The 22,556-nt window shown below is 51.0% G+C and overlaps 1 protein-coding gene across 2 annotated transcripts in view; it reads right to left on the reverse strand.

The window, feature by feature from the left end:
* The window catches only part of Ppm1f (protein phosphatase, Mg2+/Mn2+ dependent 1F), a 29,811-nt gene extending 13,038 nt beyond the window's left edge, over positions 1 to 16,773 (reverse strand). The window contains exons 1-4 of one of the 2 annotated variants that reach the window (XM_037209956.1): positions 16,672 to 16,732; positions 12,652 to 12,836; positions 9,346 to 9,612; positions 3,474 to 3,622 (exon numbers count right to left, since the gene is read on the reverse strand). In XM_037209956.1, coding sequence (XP_037065851.1) covers positions 3,474 to 3,622; positions 9,346 to 9,548 — 352 coding nt within the window. In that variant the 5' untranslated portion in view covers positions 9,549 to 9,612; positions 12,652 to 12,836; positions 16,672 to 16,732. Of the gene's footprint in view, positions 1 to 3,473; positions 3,623 to 9,345; positions 9,613 to 12,651; positions 12,837 to 16,671 lie in introns of both variants that reach the window. The other variant, XM_028856685.2, reaches the window with a different exon arrangement.
* Positions 16,774 to 22,556: the final 5,783 nt, after the last annotated feature.

A 22,556-nucleotide genomic window follows, 5' to 3' on the forward strand; every position in this document is an offset into this window, starting at 1 on the left:
TTCGAGGCCAGCCTGGTCTACAGAGTGAGTTCCAGGACAGGCACCAAAACTACACAGAGAAACCCTGTCTCAAAAAAAACCAAAAAAAAAAAAAAAAAAAAAAAAAAAAAAAAAGAAAAAGAAAGAAAAGAAAGAAAAAAGATTTCCACACCTAAACACACAACTATCCCCTCAGCCAGCAACTGTACTCTTGGGCATGAATCCCAGAAAAATGAGGGCTGTTCCCACGAGAACAGTGCATGAATCACACTAGCTTCATCTGTGATAGCACAAACCTGTCATCTGTCCAGATTCCCTCCAACTACAAATGACTCGGCAGCTAGACCCTGGGTGAGGGTTCCCTGAGCAGAACTCAGGGAAGCGCTGACAGGTGGCCCAGACAGGTCAGTCCCCGGAGAACCACACCAAATGGAAGATGCCATTCCCCAGATGTCAGGCTTTTTTGAAATGACATCACTGAAATGGAGAAAACCAGTCACTGCCAGGAGTTAGGGACTGGGTATATAGCAGGAGAGGTGAATTGGGGGGCCTGTAGAAGGATCGTTGTGATACAGAAACTGTCGTGTGTCTGACCGTGTTCAGATCCTGTGTGTGATAAACTATTACAGTTTTGTATGCTATTACCAGGAGGAAACTGGGTCATGTGCAGTTGGGATAGCTCTGCATTGTTTCCCATAATTATTTGCATGTGTACCTATGATTATTTCAAAACGAAGTTCATTTAAAGGATGGGGCAGAACAGAACAACTCCCCACACCAACCCAAGTCCTAAACCAACCAAGCAAGCAAAATCCCAGTTAGGGCTGGGCTGGAGCCTGGTGACGGAGCCTCTGCTTAGCCCACCTGCTTGAGTTAGGTCCACAGCACCACATACAAGAAACTACATGGCAGAACAGACAGACACTACAAAGTTTACGAGAATGTGAAACTATGATACGATTTTAAATTGAGAACGACAGAAAATGACATATATAGTTATTCACAAGTACATGAAAAAAATCACTTTTGTTCCAGGAAAAAAATGGGCAGAAATGCTCTCTGTAAAACCAAGGCACAGGCAGTAGGACCCCAGGAGCGACACTTGTGGGCCCCCCAACTCCCCATATGTACATGGTTTCACACTTTTCCAGTTCCCCATTACAAGTGCTTGCCCCATGTGGCCTTCCCTCTGTTCCTTCAGCCAGTGGGGCTCAAGTCACGCTCGAGTGCTGGACCTGGTAATGTGCTGTGCAGAGCTGAACTCAGATTTAGACAGAAAAAGCCCCACAAAGCCTAGCTTCTAGGGAGAGACCACCAAGGATCAAGTTCAAAGGAGACTCCAGGGGCTAAGTTCCGGGCCTCACTTCATCTCAATGCATAAAGCCCTCTCGCCTGTCTGGGTGCGTGCGGCAGGCAGGCATACGTGAGTCAGAGCCATCGTCCAAGAGGGCAGCCCAAGGTCAGGGAACTGAGAACCACAGAGTTCAAACATCAAAGCCACACCAGAGGGACAAGAACTGGCAGAAGTGTGGCTAGGAAGAAAAAGGAAGGCGTGGAAGGAAGCCAGAGGGAGCCACAGAAGAAAAGCCATGAGCAAGGAGAAGGATAAAGCCACCCAGAATCCTCTATCAAGGCGGGGGCAGGAAATCTTCAGCCTGCTGCGCATCACGTCCAGGGCAGTGGGCCACTCAAGCATCCCAGACAGCTGTGGAGTGGCAGGCTCAGGAGCTGGGGAGCTGACTGTATTAGGCCCAACCTAGGGACCACAGCTCTAGTGTGACCCAGAGCAACCTCCTGATGAACTCGTGTTCCTAGTCCAGCCTGTCTCTAACCACATCTCTCCCTAGGTCTTTCATTCTCTCTTCTGTAGAAAGACAGACTCACAAAACTGCCTTGGGTGCTGCTGTGGTCTCTTTGCTCTTGGAAACTGCTGGTATTTAGGAAGCTGTGAGCATCCCAGGGCCTCTAGGCCTGGGCTGCCTTCTTTTTAGTCTTAGGTTACACTGCTATTTCCAGCAATAGGTTGAGACTTGAATTTTGCTCATGCAAAGAAAGGGCAATTAAAACCGAGGAGGCAAGGCCCGCAGGAATGCCCAGCCTCAGGCTCTTGGAGCCCTATCCTGACTTCTGGCCAAGGCTACAGCCCTGACTTCAGGAACTGCCTGGGAGGTCTGGCTTCACAACAATCACAGGGAAGCTGCTGGCAGGTGGGCAGAGATGCTGAGGTCACATCTGCCTGTGGACAGCCTCACAGAACGTGCTGATACAGCTGGGCAGGAGCAACTTAGAAACTACAGACTCGCCACAGGCCCTCAACTTCACAAGCCTAGGCCTGCATGGCAGCTCTGGGACAGACAGGGAGGGCAGGGCAGACTCCTCCATCTCCACAGGCCCTGGTGAAGCCTGGCTCGTCAGCTGTAATTCTCCTTCCTACCAGCAGGTGATGCTGTTTCCCGTCTAGAGAGGTAAGGTGGGGGTGCTTCCTTTGTGGGGCCCTGTGGCAGTGTCACCAGGCTGGAAGCCCGCTGGCTTTACAGAGAACAATGGCCGTTGTCACTGTGGATAGATGTCTCCCAGGCAAGGGGCAAGGCCATGCTGGGATGAAGGCTGGCAGGGAGTTGTGGAGGGGCCAGGAAAAGGGTGGGGAGGGTGGCTGGTAGGCATAATTCCTGGAGGCCGTATCTCTTTTTCTTTTCTCCTGTTGTGTTCTGTGTCCTTCCTTCTACACATGCCCTGATGCCGAGCTTAAAGCACACAGAAGCGGCAGCGAAGGAGAACCTGCCTTCTGCCTTCTGCAGCCTGGAACACACCGCCCCAGCCTGTGTGGTCCACTCCTGCAGCGGCCACGTCCTTCCTGCCACCTCCGACCTCACAACCACCAAACGCCTTGCTAAAAGACTGGGAAAGACAGCCCTGCAGATGAGTGCCCTGAAGCCTCTGGGCACGCACTCCCAGCTCCTGGGTCCCTCTGGTTGTGGTGGACCACTGTAGGGCCCAGCCCACAGGCGGCTGCTGCTCTGGCAGCGGCCACGTTAGCCTCTACCTTTGCCACCTCATGGAGATGGGGCCACGGACTGCTGACATCCAATGGTCCCAACTAAGTTAGTCAAGGCAGGGACCTAGGCAACAGCGGCTCCCCTCCATGGGCAGACATGCCACACTGCTGAGGGCCTCATGCCAGCTGAGGGGAGCAAGCACAGGTGAGGCTGGCTGTGTGCTGTGAGCCAACACCTTGGGTTCACGTGTAAAGCAGGACAAGCGTCATTCATTCCCAAGGGCTCTGAAGCATAGAGAGAGAAGATGCAGGCAGTGCCTGGTCACGACCGGGTGTCTCCCTGGCTGGCTCTGACCTGGGCGCTGGCCCGTCCAGGTTTCCTCCCGCCATGTCATGTTTCCTTTGTACTCTGACCCTGCTGTCAAGGGCACCGACCGTTAGTGTCAACCTGAGTCTATCACTTGCTAACCAGTCTCAGAGACATATGAGAGGAACTCACAGGTCACAAGGGCTTTCTCTTCCTCCTCTTCCTCTTCCTCCTCCTCTTCCTCTTGTTCAGGCAACTTCTTGAATTCGGAAAGGTCTGTTTGTAGTAGCTGGGAAATGGCCTTGTGGGTCACAGCTGCAGCAAAGGGTGGGGGCGCATTCCTGGGGAGAAGACACGAGAGGAAGGCTGAGCAGCTCCCAGCTGAAGGGCAGGCCTGCATCCGCCACCTCCAGACGGACTTATGCCGCCACCCTTCCTGTGGTCATTACAGGTGACCTCTGCCTCCAAGGGCCTGGAATGCATGTCCACACAACACCAGGGGCACACCATTTGACAGGATCTGCTGGAAGGTATCCTTGAGGCATGTGAACCTCAGTGCCCAGGAATCTGCCCTGGTTCTCAAGCTGGAGACCCTGGGACCAGGGCATGTTACGAGCTAAACTGTATCCCCCAATTCAGATGCTGAAGGCTGAACATGTATTGCCTCAGGTGGGATCATTCTTCCAAGGAGGTTCACTGAGGATAGCACGAGTGAAGATGAGATTATGGTAGAGTGGGATGGGTCCCTGCTTCGGTATGACTGGCTTCTTTTGTGAAGAGGGAAATACAGATACAGATACACCCATGAGGAGAAAGCCACGTAGCTATAGGACAGGGGTCTGGGGATTCTGGACCTACACACCAAGGAATGCCCATGATTATCTGCAGACCACCAGGAGGGCTCAGCCAGGCTGACACTCTCACCTCCATTTGGCCTCCATCCTGTGAGACTATGGTGTCTGGTCTGTGTGCTTTGGGGTGACAGCCCCAGGAGACTGCTCCTGGGAGTGGGTCCCAGGTGATGCCTTGGGACAGGTGACCCTTGGGACAGGTGACCCATGCTGCCCCATGCTCTTACAGCTCAGGGTCTCTGGGCTGCTGGGGGCGGGTCAGGCTACAGTCACAGGGAACTCTGGTCTGTTCTGAGGAGAGACGTGATAGTGTCAGACTGACTTCTTAGATCTCTTTGAGCCCATGGAGGATGGGCTGAACGATGGATGCTGGTGACAACGGCCTAGAGAGGCCAAGGCCTAAGGGCTGGGCAGGGCCTTGGTGACAGAGAGGCAGAGGGGAACAGTGCTGGGCAGGGCCTTGGTGACAGAGAGAGGCAGAGGGGAACAGCGCTGGGCAGGGCCTTGGTGACAGAGAGGCAGAGGGGAACAGCGCTGGGAGCTATCAAGAGAGGGTCAGAGGAAAGAACAGAGAATCCAAGTATCTGATGTGAGCTGTGAGTGGCTGGGCGGAGGGGGTGGGGGAGCCCCACCAGGAGCCCAGCTGGGACAGGGAGCCAGGTTCTGTTCCCACAGGTTCTGCAGAGTTAGGAGCCCGAGGAGCGTGGGAACACGGGTTGGCAGGAGCTAGAGCCCAGGAGGAATGAGGGCTGGGAGGCCCAGCTCCAGGAAGAGTTGGTGGAGAGGGAGTTAGGAAATAAGGGTCCTCCTTGGGACCACAGGAGAAAGGTTCTGAGGAACAAAAGAATCAAGAGCATAGGACAGTGCCCAGGAACATCACCTCATGCTGACGGCGGTCCGGAGAGGAAATGTCAGTTTCCTGTTGGGGCCTTGGGCAGGCAGCAGTGCAAAATGGGACACGGGACCAAAGAGGAGAGGCGCCTGGTGAAGAGAAGCCTGCTGTAGCCAGGGCAGGGAAGACGGCAGGCTGAGGACGCGCCTCTCCATGGCTGCTCTGCCCTCCACAGGGCTCTGAGCCTTGGGGATCCTGTTTAACACAGAAGCCCCGAGTCTCTGGCAGAGGGGTCAGTCTTCCCGGGGCCTCAGAAGCTTCTAGGATGCACCTCGATCCTCAACCTGCCTCCATGTCTAGTGGGGGATTCCCGAAGCTAGACTATGTGCTCTAGCTCAGTGTGCCTATTCCAAAGGGCATCTGGCTGAGTCTTCATGGCTGACAGTCTGGCTTGTAAAACTTCTTTAATTAAAAAAAAATTGAGATAGGGTTTCATTTTGTAGCTCAGGCTGGCCTTGAAATAGCCATATAGCCCAGGCTGGCCTCAAAGTGGTGATCTTCATTACTTCAGCTGGAATTATAGTTGTGAACCACTATGCCTGGCTTTTGTGTGTGTATGCACATGTGTGTAAGTGTGTGTGCATGTTCCTGCAGAGGCTAGAAATAGCAGATGTCTTACTCTGTCACTCTGTTGGATTCCCTTGAGACAGGGTCTCTCACTGAACCTAAAAGCCACTGAGCTCCTGGGCTCTGCCTGTCTCTATCCCCTAACACTGGGATTACAGGTGCATGCAAACACGTCCAGCTTTTATGTGGTTCCTGGGGATCTGAATGTAGGGTTTCATGCACAACACTCCTACCCACTGAACCATCCATCTCCCCAGCCCCTTTATTGCCCTTTAAAACAAACAAACAAACAAACAAAACCAACCACAGTATCTCACGTAGTCCAGGCTGGCCTCAAGCTTGCTATGTAACCAAGGCTGACCTTGAACTCCTAATTCTGCTACCTCTGCCTCTTCAGATGGAGTGCTAGGGTTACAGTCATGCACCAACCATGGCAGGCTGACATTTCAGCTTTGATGAGAACATCGACCTTCTAAAGGCCTGGCTGTTGAGTCCTGTCCTAAGGGTACTGGCTGTCGACTGATGGCCTTTAGTTTCAGAGAACTGAGGACTGAACCTGGAGACCCTGCAGGCTCGGCAAAAGTCGGTCACAGCTTTCCTTTTACTTTGTGAGTCAAGACCTCACCCAGGCCTTCAGCTGTGCCCTGTGTCCTAGGCAGGCCGTCAATCCTCCTGCACTGGGCAGCACAAAGGATTGGACAGCACAAATGATTGCCAGGCTCTGCCCCCGACAGCCTTTGGAGCTGCACAGTGAGCTGAATTTTTCAGAACAGAGAGTGACTCAGGGGAGGCCTGTGGACGAGCCTTTGAGAAAACAACTAGCCGCACTGGGTGCAGCCCGGAGGAAAAGCCCTGGCCTGGCTCGCTGAGACCCTGAGCTGCATCTCCATCCTCTCTCGCCACACTTCCCACCCCAATAAAGAAGAGTACATCTGGGAGGAAGCCAAGACATGAGAACAAGGTCCCCGTTTGAGGCATTTCCTGCCAGGCACTGGACTTTCCTGTAGAGGCAGGGAGAAGGTACCCGCTCATCTGGCGCTGGTGAGGTCATGCTGAAGCTTCCTGCTCACTGCCTGCTGCATTTGTTGGGGGCAGGGAGGCAGCTTCCAGCCATGGGGACACAGACAATGCCTGGCCTCTGGCCACCAGCACTTCCTTCCCATCCCAGGGTCCACCCATGGATGTGTTCTGGAGGCCTCAGCCCTGCCGCCACACCACAAATGTCAGCCTGACTCTGGTCCTGGGAGTGGAGCTCTTCAACTAGGCCAGAGGACACTGTGCCTAGGAAATGGCTACCTCAAGGGTTACCAGGAGCTACAACAGGACGGGATGAAAACCACATCTAGATAACCACAGTGTGAGTTTTATATTGCTCAGGGACCTAGAGATGTGACAATGAAATCACAATAAACGGAGAAGAAAGGAAAAAGAGTGTGCAAAGCCCAGAGGTCAGAGATATGACTTCTGGATGGTCTCAGAGGAACACCATTTAAAATCCGAAGAAAGAGACAATGGATCACCGTATTTTATGCCCACAACTCTAAACTGGCTGTGGGAACATGAGCAAGGCAAGAGGGTCCAAAGTAACTGTGTGCACACGGGTAAATGTGAATGCCGGGGACCGCTGCAAATAACCAGTGCAGGTTATACACGAGGCTCACACCACAGGTAACGGCGACACACACCCATGTCCACACATAAGAGAGAACGTTAGAAAAGAACAAAACAAACCCATTTGGAGGGCTGGAAGCCAGACTATAGCTGTATACTATTTTTTTTTCTTTTGTGAGACAGGGTTTCTCTGTGTAACAACTCTGGCTGTCCTGGAACTCGCTCTGTAGACCAGGCTGGCCTCGAACTCACAGAGATCCGCCTGCCTCTGCCTCCCAAGTGCTGGGTTAAAGGTGTGCACCACCACCAGCCCACTGCACTAAATTTTTACGGCACACTTATGGTTTGTTTGTTGATGCACAGACAGGGCCTCAGCAGGTCCCTGGGGCTCTGTGCCACCCCATCCTTCTTCTTTTTTTAAACTAAAAATAATTTTTTTTTACTTTGAAAACTTTTAGAAATTTTACTGTTAAACTTGCATGCAAATAAAAACATCCCACATCAAAACTAACTTGACTCAATGAAAAGTTAAAATAGGCATTCAAAATGGAAGCTATGGAGCAACACATTAAATATTATACTTTCAGTATCAACTATATTTTGTGTGCTTACCCATTACTAAAACAAACAACAACAAAAATCCACGACAGAATTAGAACTGGAAGGACAATTCGCTCTTCATCTTCTTTCATAATTAGTGACCATATTCAGTCCTTCCTCATCCCCCAATGATTAGCATTTCTTGTTCTTTCTCTTTCGTTTTGTGGAAGGGCGGCCTCTAACCTACTATCTAATATGACTAGTATCCTTCAAGGAAGGGGCCCAAAAGAAAACTGGGGAGCTAGCTCAGTCGGCAAAGGGCTCCCTTCGCAAGCACGAAGCCACGCAATTAGATCCCCCAAAAGCCACGTAAAAATTGGAGTGTACGTGTGCACACCTGCAATCCCAGGGATGGTGAGATGGGAGGCAGAGACACGGGCATCCCTGGAGATTTGAGGGCCACCTCGCCTGGCCTGCATGGTGAAGGTCTAGGCCAGTGAGACTGTTTCAAACAAAAGGCGGACCGATGGACTGATACCCACGATTGTCCTCTGCTCTCCACATGTACGCTGTACATACCCACACAATGAAATTTAAAAAAGTGAGGTCACACAGACAGGGAGAATGCCATGTGATAATAAAGGCAATTTACCAGAGGTGAGTCTAAAAGCCAAGGAGCACTAAGCAGTGGCCACCAGAGAGTCCTAGAACAATCTCGCCACAGCCTCCAAGACAGCACGGCCTTGTTCGATTTTGGATCTCTGGCCCTTGAACCTGTCAAGGACAGACTTCTGTTCTCACTGCCTCGACTGTAACACTTCCATGCTACAGCCACACGACATCTACACCCTCATCTCAAAGTTGCACTTTCTGTTACTTCAATACTTTTAACCATGAGTTGAATACATTAAATGGAAAAATGTCTGGTCTGGAGAGATGGCTCAGTGGTTAAGAGCACTTGCTGTTCTTGTAAAGGGTTCTGTTCCCAGCACCTACACTGGCGTTCACAACCATCTGTAGGCAGGGATGTGGTGCACATCCATATATACAGGCAAAACACTCATGCACAAAAGAAAAAAAAAAAAACAACTGCAGAAATAAGAAGCAGGTAACTTTAAATAGGTGCACTATTCCGAGTAACTTGGTCATGTGCTTGTCTTACGGGGAACAGTAACCTTGTCTGTCCAGTGCACCTATCCATCAGTCACTTAGCAGCTGTCTTAGTACCACAGTGTTCAAAAGGCTCTTATTCTACTTAGCAACAGCTGCAAAGTCCAGGAGTAGTGATGCTGCACTCTGACAGTGAAGAGAAACCACAGAGAATGGTTTCCACTTGTCTTTAAATAAGATAGTGGATGCTCTTGACCTAATCCCCAGACATGCTGAGCCTGCTGAGATCTATGCTGAAGGAGTCTCCTGTCTGCAAAACTGAGAGACAAGAAGCCGGAGGAAAAGGCCCAGTAACCGGGGCTCTCACTCTGCACTTCAGGCTCTCCTGGAATGCACCCCACAGATAAGGGGACCATGCCACTCTAAGGCTTGGGTAGGTCAAGGTCAGCACCTGGCAGACGATGTTGCACCCTGCTGAGGTGGCCAGGCCTACCTGCTGCCCAGGAAGCTCACTGCCAGCTCAGCCAGCTCCGCCTCCACCTCTTCCTGGCTCAGTACTGCCCCTGGGACCTTCCATGGCAAAGGGCTCTCTGGGCTCAGTGGGGCTGGGAAGTCTTGGAGGAGGGTGTCCAGGAAGCCTGGGAGCTCGCTGTCACAGGCCATCTGGCTGCTGTTCTGTAGGGCTCCAGAGGCCATGCCCAGTGCATCCCGGGGACTTGCAGTGATGTTGGGGTGAGATGGTCTCCAGTCAGTCTTCACTCTGGGGAGAGATGTCAGAGTTAGAATACCACAGGGTGACAGTTTCTGTGTGATGTGGGGTACCCTGCTTTGTCTCTTTCACCAGCAAGCAAGGTGAGGCAGGTACCTCAACAAGCCCTGGGCCTCATGGTCCAGGGAACACAGCTAATGGAGTGGTAATCCCATTTAGTATCCGGACATGGGTTCAAGCGGAGAAACATGCATGGCCAGAGACTAGCCTTAGACGACAGGATCAGAAGTAGGCCACATCTCAAAGAAGTGACAGAGGAAATGCATGTTGCCTGCAGAGTGGCGGGTATGGTCAGAGGCAAGCAGGACAGGGACACCAGGACTGGGTCATCAAAATAGGTAAAGAGTTTAACCGGATCTCAGGAGGCCAGGAGCCAGCAGGGTCCAGGGAAGAAGTGACGCCAGCATGTCCATAATTGCCCAGCTAGTAGAAAGGGACACATGCCAGGCTGTAGAGACGGTGGGAAACAGAACCGCCAACACACAGGGGCTGTCGGTGCAGAGTTTCTTGGGAGACAGAGCAAACTAGGAGCCAGACAGGCTCCTCCCCAGGTACCTCTGGGGCCGCCTGCCAGGGACGAGGGGCTTCTGGGACATGGTCAGGTCTGTTCACTGCTCTCTAGCAGGAAATGTGAGTCAAGGGCTTTGAACATCCCAGCTGGGCACATGAGTTCCAGCCCCTTCTCACATCCTTAAGGACACTGAGGGCTCTGTAGCTGCCAGGCCCTGGGTGTGGCCCCAAGCTCTGCAAAGCCAGGCTAAATCCCCATTTCCCCAGGATCTGGAGAAGGTGGTCCCCTGCCCAGGGTCTCAGGATAAGGACAGGGCTTGGAGGAATCCCCGCCTGAGCATCAAGCTGTCACTGCCCACACCAGCCCTTTCACACCTGAGGTACACAAAATGCCCAAGACTCTTCACGTCCATAGCTGTACCCTGCCCTCTTCCCTGGGGTGGGATTTTAGCTCTCATGTGGCTCAGAGCCACCTCCGGCATGGCCAACCAGTCCCTCTGTACTCAGTGTCCAAGTCTTGCAGGGCACCGTCACCCCTTTAGATAGCCGATCACACAAACAGACTCCTATCTTCGTTTACAATCATCCAGCCTCAAATAATACTTGAGTGTCTCTTGCTTACATCTTGCTTTTGGTTCCTTTGTGGTGCTGGGAACTGAGCGGAGCCACACATCAACCCCCTGCCTTTCTTTCATGATCCCTGTGATGCGCTTTGGTCCTCCCTCCCCCGGCTCCCCTTGGTGCTGGAGCAAAGCCCTACTTCCCATCACACCGGGCAGATAACCTCCCTGCCAGCATCTGCTCACACAGGCCCCTCTACTTCCCATCACACCGGGCAGATAACCTCCCTGCCAGCATCTGCTCACACAGGCCCCTCTGCAGCCACTGCTTTTGGTCAGGTACACCCCAGGCCCAGTGGGACTGTCCACTCCCTTTAGCCCCCCAAGGATGTGGCACCTTTGGGGGCTCGACTTAATATTCTGGCTTAGGAACTTTCAGTAGGAAACAACCCGGTGTGCTGCATCAGAGGAAACAAACGGCGATCTTCATGGTGATAAAATGGGTTGTAAGACTCTGAGCACCCCAAGTTCTAAAATGGACTGTAAGACTCTGAGCACCCCAAGTTCTAAAATGGACTGTAAGACTCTGAGCACCCCAAGTTCTAAAATGGGTTGTAAGACTCTGGGCACCCCAAGACTGAGTACCCCAAGACTCTGAGCACCCCAAGTTCTAGGCAGAACCTAGAGAGCAGCTTCACAGTCCAACTCCTTTGAAGGCCTTTCAGATTCTAACCACTAAAGGGACCAGGCAGAAAGACAGGCGAGACTCCTAGAACCATCAGTCTTGGAATGACCACAGACGGTGTCTCCACACTTTGCTGGGAGGGAGGAGGGTTGAGGCATGAAAGAGGGATGAGGAAAGTCCAAAGAGCAGAGGGAACTCAAAGGGACAGCAAAGGGCGTCCTCACTTACAACAGTTTCTAGTACAAAAAGACTAGAAAACACAAAGAGGGGATGGAGATGCATCTCAGCATAGACTGCTAGCCTGACAGGCACAAGGCCCTGGGTTCAATCCCCAGCACCACACCTGTGACCCTGCACTTGAGAGGTAGGGCCACGAGGATCAGAAGTTCAAGACCATCCTGGGCTCCATCCTGGGAAACTAAACAAAACACAAAAAGAGAAGTCGATGTGGGAGGGTCCCGATATCATGTTAATCAAAATAGTATTTAGGGTACAAAGCAAAGGTGTGGTGAAAAGCTAATACTGTCAACTTAACAGGATCTAGAATTACTGAAGAGACAAGTCCTGTCTGTTTGCGATTCCCTAGGTGAGAAGGTCAACTATAAGTGTGGGTGGCACCATTCTATCAGCTGGGATCCTACACTAAATAAATGAAGCACACTAGCGGAGCCCAGCATCCGTCTCTTATTCCCTCACTGTGGACACAATGTGACCAGCTCCCTCTTCAAGGTTATGTTGCCATCAAGGACTGCATTCCTTGAAAACCCCTCATTCCTGAAGTCCCTTTATAAAGTATTCTTTTGCAACAAGAAAAGTACAAGTGATAAGAAAGTAAAACACAACACCTCTTTCTTTTTTCAGAGGTGGAATCAAGAGCGAATCTGTTTTTAAAAAGATACACAAAGAAGCTACAGGCTGGTGGTGGCGCATGGCTGCAAGCCCAGCATTCAGGAGGCAGAGGCAAGAGAGAGAGCTGCCACAAGTCTGAGGCCATTCTGTCTACACAGCAATGTCCAAGGGAGGCCAGGCTACAGAGACCCTGTGTCAAAAACCAAACAGCCTCCACCACCGGAAGAGGCAGGATCCTGCACCGGTCTACAGCAGCCAGCTTGGGCTCCTCCACCAGCAGAGCATGACTAAGTAGAACAGTTCAGTTTAAGGGAATGAGAGATGACAGGCTTTCTGCGGCCACTCGCAAGCAGAGGGACTTGGAGATCATGTAGCAGAAGCAGAAAAAGGCCAATGACCAGGAGGCCCCCACGAGGCTCGGTTCACCTTTCCTGTGCTGTGTGTGTGGAGTCAGTCCCACCGTGCTCCCTTTCCTCCTGGAGTGCTCACAGGTTCCAGCACATTCCCTTGGTCTTGACTCTGCAGTGGGTCCTTTCTGTGTTTCCTTTCCTTCAGGTAGCCTCGCTCCCTCGTGGAGGTGAGGGGTTACCCTTTCCCAGTGTTTTTTATTCCTATGGGGCATACCCCAAAGTATTAAAAGTAGCTTTGTAAAAAACAAACAAAAATATAGATACAGTACTTTTTGTTGAAGGTTATATATATTACTAGAGTTAAAATTCACTGTCTACACTCACATTTATTTACAAGCTAATAAAATGTAGCCTGGGTTACAAAGAGCAAGCAGGTAAAAAGATGGAGTGTAAACAGAGCGGAGAGGAGAGATTCCGACAGGAATGAGACAGATACAGTGTAACCAAAGGTAAGCCAGAGGAATCAAGTGGGCCCTGAGCCGGGGCTGGAGACCGCAGCAGAGGCAGTAGGGAGTTTCACAGGCGGAACATGGAGACAAAGAGATGGCATCACCTTCTCAGAGGACCAGGCCAAATGTCATCAGTACCCCACCCACCAACTGCTCTAGTCTCCTAGTGTGCAGGGACAGAAGTGCGAATACTGCAAAGCTGTTCTCAAGCAAGTGACAAGCATCTGGATTATTCCATGCAATTCTACAGGACCTAAAGGTACCACAATTCTCCGGCAGTGGGAATGGGCTAACACACAATTCTGACTAGGATCAAAGTGAAAGGGCAGCACGCTCACACCCGAGTACACAGAAAGCCCCAGCTAGCAAAACCCTGCCCACGGCATCACCCTGCCTGCCACTTAGAAGGCTTCTGTCTAACCTTTGCCCTCAGACTGTTTCCTGCACCTGGAGCCTGTTTTCCTTGGAGTCTGGGCTCATCCTCTTGGCCCTGCAGCACTCTGGACCCAAGTCTTTAATGCACCTGGCTACACAGCTGCTCTCACTGCCCTGCGCTGTCTGCTCCAGGCTCGGGACCTGTTTGTCACAGGCCCCAAGGCTATCTGCACCATGCATGCTGAGTGGGCTCGGGTGGCAAGGCACACAGCGTGGCACCATGCGCATGCTCTTGTGCAAAGCTCTGCCTGCATCTGCTGGCTTACTCTCAGGGCCCGTCCTGATGGTCCACTTGCACTAGAAAGGCCCAGAGAAGTTCTGCCTGCTGTGGCCATTTCTGTATTGTGTGGCTTGGGCCACGGTGAAGAACCAGGCCACAGTTTTCCTTCCCGAGTCTAGCTGAGGCAAAGGGTAAGAGCAATTCCCTTCCTTGTTTTCCCTCTTTCTGACAAAATCCTAAATCTGATGCATGTCTTTCCAAGTTACATGAAACAACCAAGCTCTGGAAGCCCCAGACCCGAAGAGAAAGGTTCAGACAGCAGCAGGAAGGCGTGGCGAGGGGCAAGGCACCCAGGGGTACTGGGGGGGGGGGCAGTACTGGCTGGTGGTCGGCGCTGGACAAAGGAGTCTGGGGAGATGGGGTGGGGCAGAACACAAGTGCTGGGCCTGGTGTGGGGCTGCCTGACTCCAACGGTCTCACGGCAGCAAGGGCCCAGGATGAGAGGGACATGTGCATGAGTGTGTGTGAGTCACCAAGGGAGGGCCTGCAGGGAGGGTCAGGGGAAACCAAGATCCAGACGCCCATGGCTGCACGGCCTTGACTGGTTTGGCCAAATGTGACACCTGGCTGGTTCCTCCTGGTTCTGGGACTGGTGCTCCTCTTATACATATGAGCTGGCAGCTGCTCCTAAGGCCCTGAATTTGTGACCTCCCTGACTCAACCTCTCCAGTACTGGGGTCATAGGTATGTTATATCCCTAGCCTCAGGACTCATTTCTCTATTTGTAACTGACTGTTAAGAATAGCTTGGTGTAAATCCTTCTAGATCTTAACTAATCTTTTACTTCACACATGCAAGAGATTTTCTTTATACTTAAAAATGGTTATTATAAAAAGTGTGATAAATACACATTAAATAAATCATCACTTTATGGTGGTTCACGCCTAGAATCCCGGCACTTGGGGAACTGAAGCAGCAGAACTGCCACCAGGTTGGTGCCAGCCTGGGCTAATGAGTGAAACCTTGCCTCAAAAAAGAAAATCCAGCCAGGTGGCGATGTCGCACGCCTTTAATCCCAGCACTCGGGAGACACAGACAGGTGGATCTATGTGAATTCTGGGCCAGCCTGGTCTACAGAGTGAGTTCCAGGACAGCCAGGGCTACACAGAGAAACCCTGTCTAGAAAAACCAAACCAACACCTCCCCCCCCAAAAAAGAACCAACCAACCAAAGGGCGGAGGGGTGGTGGGGTGCTGTCTGGGAGTGTAGCTAAGTTGGTAGATACTTGCCTTGAAGACATGAGGTCCTGGGTTCATCTACAAGACTGGGCATGGTGGTGAACACCTGCAATTCCAGCACTGGGGGGGATGGAGGCAGGAAGATCACAAGTTCAAGGTCATTCTTAGCTACCTTATGTTATGACTTGGAGGCCAGCCTGGGCTACATGAGACCCTGTTTGAAAAAAACCAACAAAACGAAACAACACAAAAAAACACTTAAGAATATTTTTTTTCTCTATTGGTGCTAGAGACTCAACGCAGGGCCCTGTGCAGGCTTCGGATGCTCCTCCCCAGCCAAGTCCATTCCCCACTTGAACCTCTTTAACGTCAATCTGTGGCGACAAGCACAGCCATATTGTTTTCTTTTTAAAGGCTTGGTATTCTTTCAATGGACCCCAAGCTCCATGAGGTCAGGGTCCCTGGCCCTTTGTGCTCAGCAAAACTGAATGTCCACTGAGAGTGAGATAAGTAGCCTGAGGCCTGGAGCTACGAAACAGGAAATAAAAATGCTCCCTTAGCACACTGGAGAGCAAAGACAGCCTTAAAGACAGGGTTGGCCTCAGGTGACATCACAAAGGAATTCTGAAAATGCATCTGTTGTGGGAGGTTTATGGTTTTTAAAACATTTGTTCTGTTTACCTCTCAGAACTATGAGTGCCATCAGGCCACGCTGCAGCTGAAAAAAACAAAACCAAAAAACCAAAAAACGGTGCTGTGGGAAAGTACTATTCTAAGGTCATAAACGAGAAATGGGCCGCACGGGACTCAGTTGAGGACTCTGGTGCTCAGTGCCTTGGCCATTTCCACCCCAGTTTGTTGTGGAGAAAAGTGAAATCTGACAAAGGGAGAGAGGGGTATGAGCATACGGACCCTGAGGCAGAGGTGGGCTCAGTTCCTCCGGGAGAACCGTTCACAGAACTTGTCCCAGGATATACTGGGAAGACATCTGTTACTCCAGGGGCCTGGAAGTAGAAGGCCTTGGTGGAGGAGCCCACCGCCTTCCGCTGGGCCTCCCTGGATGTTAGTGTCTGCGCAGACATTCCTACAGCCTGGTGCCTTTCCTCCTCCTGACACAGACAGCTTAGGGCTGGCCTGAGACCACAGCGGTAACGGTGGAGCCCCGGGTTCATGACTGAGGCTCAACCCAATCCACTTAAACAGCTTCAGACCGAGTCTCCAAGCCAGGCGTAAAACACCAGCTTGAACCACACTAGCAAGGGCGCCGGGGCGCCAGACACTCAGGCTGACAAGGTGGGGCCTTCACTAGCAGGGCTGGGGGCGGGAATGGGAGAGCCTTGAAAACCGAGGGCTGTCACGCCGTGGGACCCCGGTTTGCCTCACGGCTCAGCCCCTCCAGGACTGGGTTCAGTCACACCCATGGGGTCAATGGACTCCCAGTTCTGTGTCCTTAGCGCCCACGCTTTGGCTCAGTCCCGCAGGGTCCCGGTTGCTTGCCCGCTCTTTTGCTCACTGGTAACCCCGCGTCCCTTGAGTTCGGGCCCCGAAACCCGTCTTGGCCTTAGTGCTTTCTGGCCTCTCCATTTCCTCCTCCGTCCCTTTTCACCCTCATGCACCTCATGCCCCACCTGACCGCCACCCTGGCCGGAGTCTCCTACCCTCGTCCTCCATCCCTAGCACCCCGCGGGCCTCACCTGCCAGGCTGCCGCAGTGCTCCCCACGAGCTGCTCTGGGCCGGCCACGCCTACTTCCCGTCCTGGGGCGCCGCAGGCTCCGCGCAAGCGCAGTCAGGGCCTCGGGTGGGCCTCTGCTGCCCCCTGGCGGCCTCTTGGCCCTCTTGTTTTGGGGAGGAGACGTGCCCGCTCCAGTGAGCCGCTTCACGTCTCCAACCTTGAGTAGGCAGAAAGCAAACAACTTGTGCGATCAGCTGCAGGGCAGGGATGTGGCTACATACTGCCTAGGACCGGCCACTCCTCAGAGACAAGAGGCGCATTCCTCTGGGTCACGTTCGCTTGTTTCATTTTTAAATGAGAGGGTCATGGGAATGCTTTCTTTGAAAGAACACACTCATCTGATAGCAATGGACGGGTGTGATGCCTGTGTGCAGTGCGGAAGCACCCTTCACTGTGGTCCTGCCCCTAGGAACCGGCTCCATGTGGTCAGGGTCCCTGACACTGACCCTGTGTGCTCAGCAGGACCGCCTGGCCACTGAGAGTGAGGTAAGTCGCCCGAGGCCTGGGGCTATCAAACAGGAAATGAACACTCTCTTACTACATTGGGTAGTAAAGGCAGCCTTAAAGACAGGTTAGGCGGTTAGGCAGTGGTGGCGCACACCTTTAGTCCCACCACTCGGGAGGCAGAGGCTGGTGGAACTCTGTGAGTTCAAGACCAGCTTTGTCTACAGAGTGAGATCCAGGAAAGCTGGGGCTACACAGAGAAACCCTGTCTTAAAAAAAGCTTCAGGTGACAATCACAAAAGAAATTCTGCAAATTAACCTGTTTTAATCTGTTGTGGGAGACTTAAGGTTTTATAACAATTTGTTTCATTTTGTTTGCCCCTCAGAACTGTGCTGACAAGTACATGCCATCAAGACCACACTGACTTAGTTCCCTAAGGTCTCAGGGAATTCTGATTGGAAGGCTTCAGGGAAGCCATGAGCCTGGAAATGAAATCGCTTCCAGAGTGTGGGGACTGGGAGCGCGCACGCATGTGTGTGTGTGTGTGTGTGTGTGTGTGTGTGTGTGTGTGTATGGTGGGGAGAGTGTCTGCTATGCAAGAAGCAGGGTCCTGGTTCACTCAATCTGAGCCAGGTTTGAGGCCAGTTATAACGGGGTGAGGTAAAGTAATTCGAGTTGAGGGTGACGGCTCAGAGAGGCAGCAAAGGTAGGCACTGGGAACTTACCCTCCCTTGTTAGGCTCCAGGCCAAGGACATACCCTGAAGTTGCTGTCCACAGAGTTCATGCCTTGCCTGCAGTCCATTATACCAAAGCTTTTAACTTTTATTCTTGTCAAAGGAATCTCAGCTCTACCAACCAGCTTAGCTCAAATCTGTGCTTCTCCAGCAAGGAACACCCAAGCTGTAGGGTAGAGCCAGGAGGTCCCAGATCTCCCATCCATGTTCTCTCTCCCAGCCCCCTAAAGCCTTTTCCAGAAGCTTGCTCTGAGCACTCTGTAGGTGGATGCACACAACCTCCCAATCACATCAGCCCATATCACCCTTGTCAGAGACCAGATACATCACTCTTGGGCTTTAAAAACCTCAGTGATGGATTACTGGCCCCCTCTTGGGTACCGATTGTTCTCACAGAGATGGGGAGGAATGATATATATACAGGTCCATACCTTCTACAGCACTGGGAGGGTGCTGCACCCGATCACACAGACTTCCTCATGTCAATGTGCACTGCAATCGCAAGGTAACAGAAATGGAATCTGCAGTGCCGGGGGACAAACCACTGGCCCTGCCACCATGAGCCACAAGTAAACACAAGGAGGGCTAGCCTGAGATCCTGCTTGCCTCAAATAACACAGGCTGCCCTGTAGCTTTGACCTCATCAGCTTCCAAAGCAGAAGTGATGCCAGGCACATAGCTGCTCCAAAGACAGTACAGGCTTAGGACACGCCTCACCTCTCGTCCTAATCATTCCCAGTTGACCTATTAGCAAGGATGAGGATGAAAGGTGAGGGGCCAGGGGTTCAGAGTGCAGTTCTACACAAAAGGGACAATTTCAGGATAAACCCAGGGACACATTAAGAGGCCCGTGTGGTTTTAAAGATGGAATGGAGTCTGGGTTTAAGGCCTATAGGACAGTATTTTCCCCAAGCCCAAATTAACTGCACACTGAGCTGCTCTCCTGTAGTCTATTCAAGATGGAACTAGGCTGAATGGGCCGAATAGCAAAGCCACAGCTTTGTGCTAGGTATCCAGCTCAAAGACATGTGGCCTTATTAAGGTTCCAGATTCTGACTGAGTGGAGAGGCTAGGTTCTGAGTGTCCTTTTTGTCCTATAGCTTATACTCCTGGGACACATCCCAGCAACTTCTATGCAGCTTCCTGGTCCACTACTCTGGGCAGCTTTCCCAAGGTATCACCTCTTCCTCTGTTGTATGATCTATGGTTATCAGGGCTCAGGTGGGAAGCCTGGTGGGGCCATGCGGATAGACTACTAGTTGTCTTACGGCTTTCTCATGAGTCTCCCTGCCTTGTGTGACGGTGAATCTACTGCAGAGGGAGGGTTCCTGTGGGAATGCTGCCGGCTACCTCTCAACCAAGCATTCCACAGAGCAGCTGTCTTGCTGAGCCCTTGCAGAACATGGCAAGGCAGGGCCGGAGGGCAGTCAGTTTCTTTCACAACTGAAACAGGAACCCACGCTGGGTGGGTGAAGGAACACAGGAAGGGGCTGCAGTCAGAAAGGTGGCCACAGCTGCACCAGCTACCACAGAGCAATCTGGCTGGCTTACAGAGTATTTTGTAGATCTGGCATTTCAAATCTAGAAAATGGGGTACCCAGCTGCCTGTCTGAGGTAATACAGACTCATGATGAGAACAGGAGTGAAAACAGACCTACAACGTTACCAGAGTCACACACATATTCTATGTGCCAAATTTGCTTGGGTTTCTGAGTGCCGGCCATAAAAACGGGTTAGGGACCAGGGAGCTAGGCTGCAGGCAGTGAGCACGGGATTGCGACCTAGACTGAGGACTTCACCTGGCTCTGCCTGCTCCACCTGGATGTCAAGACTTCTTTGGGCTGCTATGCCCATCTTCCTGCTAACCTTAGACTGCCCACCGCTTGTGTTGTGAACAGCTACACCACTGTAACATCTACACACTTGGCATGAGCCACAGACTGAATGCTCCCCATGGTCCCAGGTGGCTTTCTTGCTGGCATTGCCATGGTGTGGCCAGAGCAGGGTGCACTTTAAACACGCACAGGATTGTGATGATATAATTGTTACCCTAATACAATTTGCCTGAAGATCAGAGGACAGAACAAACCTTTAGATTAAACACAGAAGCCAGGCAGTGGTGGCACACACCTTTAATCCTAGCACTCAGGAGACAGAGATCTGTCTGGATCTTTGTGAGTTCAAAGCCACCCTGGACTACATGAGATTGACTCAGTCTAGGAGAGAAACAGAGCCAGGCAGTGGTGGCACACACCTTTAATCCCAGCACTTGAGATCTCACGCCTTTGCTTGGGAAGCACATATACCTTTCATGCCAGGAAGTGATGGCTGAGTAGAGAGTTACGTAAGGCATGAGGAGACAGGAACCAGAGGCTTTCAGGCTGAGGAGTCTTAGAGGTAAGACGTGGCAGTGGCTTGTTCCCGGTCTCTCTGATCTTTCAGCATTTACCCCAATATCAGGCTCCAGGACTTGTATTAAAAGATCTACTAGAATTCGAGTTATATCTGGCATCCAACTTTTGGGGACAAATTCACGAATTTATCGGCTCAGGCCAGAGCTGCACGTGGCCAGAGTCGCCCCTGCCGGCTAAGCTGCTGCTGCAGCCTCTCTGCAGCGCACTGCACAGGTTTTGGGCTCCAACCCCGCAGGGGCTGCCGCTTTTGCACACTTCCCCTGTGCAGGCAGCGGGCTCCCCACTTCTCCCCTCGCCCGTGGGTCTGGCTTTCTCTGGCCCTCCTCAGGCTGCTGCCACACGGTCACCTCAAGTGTCACTGTCAGCAGATCTGGAGAGTCAACTGGGGTTTCTTAAAGGGGGGAATTAGTTAAAAGGAAGTTTTTTGTTAACAAATTCAGAAACATTTTTTACAATGCAGGGAGTTTGGTCTCTATTTGGTAATACGATTGATGGTCTAAAAATGGAACAATTAAATGAGGATAATTAATGTTGGTGGAATTTATGTAATATTGTTTGATCATTTGTTTTGCCATTGAAAAAGATGGATAATATGAGTACCAAGATAAAAGTTTTAGTTTTAGTTAAAACAGATCAGATATTCAGACCCAGACAGAGGAATTTAAAGGAGAACCAGTCTCAGCATTGCATTATACAGTTACAGAGAAACAGCCTAAGGCTTTCAAACAGCCAACCTTAATCTAACCAGTAACCTTACAAGAACTGCCAATGATAGATATCATCAAGGCTGTGTAAGAGCTGGCCGGACTCCTGTGCAAATGTTTGATGTTATGGAATTTAAGATGTTTTAATAACATAGATTTTTTTTTTGATAACTAGTTTTTTGTCTTTTACCGGAGCTGAGGACCGAACCCAGGGCCTTGCGCTTGCAAGGCAAGTGCTCTACCACTGAGCTAAATCCCCACCCCATAGATTTTTTTTTTTTTAAAGACTATAAGATAGTCTGCTCCTGGCAGCACCAATCTACTTCAGAGATGATGATGGGCATCGAAGAGACTCCACATGGAGTTTACTTTCTTTGTGGCAAGTTAGCCACTGAGCAAGAAAATGCCCTTGCCTCGACTGCTGACCGTATGCTGTTTAAAACGGATAAACAGGACACAAAAGAAAGGACTGCTGATCCTTGCCAAGACAAAGTATGACAGCCCTTCAGAAAATCCTGCTTCACAGATGAGTCTGTCAGATAAGCTAGGCCTGTAGGATGAAGATGGATGCCCCAACATTGCAGAGAAACCTAGGGTGACTGCCCAGGCAGCCAGCTGTTTCTGTCATTCCTCACATTTTTTGGAAGTCGCTTGCCTGCACTTTCTGTTTACTTAGGTAATATTATTTACTTCTCAAGTCTCTGAGGGAGTTGAAAACTAGATAGTTATAGTTTTCCTTGTTAACAAATTCAGAAAAGAAACTCACTACAGAGGTATAAAGTGTATAAGTTTGAAAGACATCAAAAGATAGTTTTCAGTTGGTAATACAAGTTAAGATAGAAAGTGAATTAGGTACATTTTGGACTCACCAAAACCGGATAGATAATGGAATATTTTCTCTGATTCTGTCAAATGTTAATGGACTGGACTTTAATTCTTGACTGTATATACTTATTGTAATTACTGTATACAGTTTTTCTTATATTAGTTGTAACCTTTTATTATTTTAGAGCAAAAAGGGGAAAGGTGATATCCTGTGTACCCTAATAAAATTTGCCAGATGATCAGAGAGACAAAGAACAAGCCACTGCCATGTCTTACCTCTAGGACTCCTCAGCCTGAAAAGCTTTAGTTCCTGTCTCACTTCTTAAATAACCTTTCTCCACCCAGCCATATCACTTCCTTAGTGCTGGGATTAAAGGCATGTGACTCCCAACTACTGGGATTAAAGGTGTGTGCCACCACTGCCTGGCTCTGTTTCTCTCCTAGACTGAATCAATCTCATGTAGTGCAGGGTGGTTCTGAACTCACAGAGATCCAGACAGATCTCTGCCTCCAGAGTGCTAGGATTAAAGGTGTGTGCCACCACTGCCTGGCATCTATGTTTAATCTAGTGGCTGGCTCTGTCCTCTGATCTACAGGCAAATTTTATCAGGGTGACAACATATCACCACACAGGATGAAGGAGTACAGGCGCATAGGTTTCCATAGGTACAACCTCCACCCCCTTTCACCAGTAAAAAGTCCCAGGCTTTTTGCTCCAGAGAA

This window comes from Peromyscus leucopus, chromosome 12 (assembly GCF_004664715.2).
Source record: "Peromyscus leucopus breed LL Stock chromosome 12, UCI_PerLeu_2.1, whole genome shotgun sequence".
Taxonomy (NCBI): domain Eukaryota; kingdom Metazoa; phylum Chordata; class Mammalia; order Rodentia; family Cricetidae; genus Peromyscus; species Peromyscus leucopus.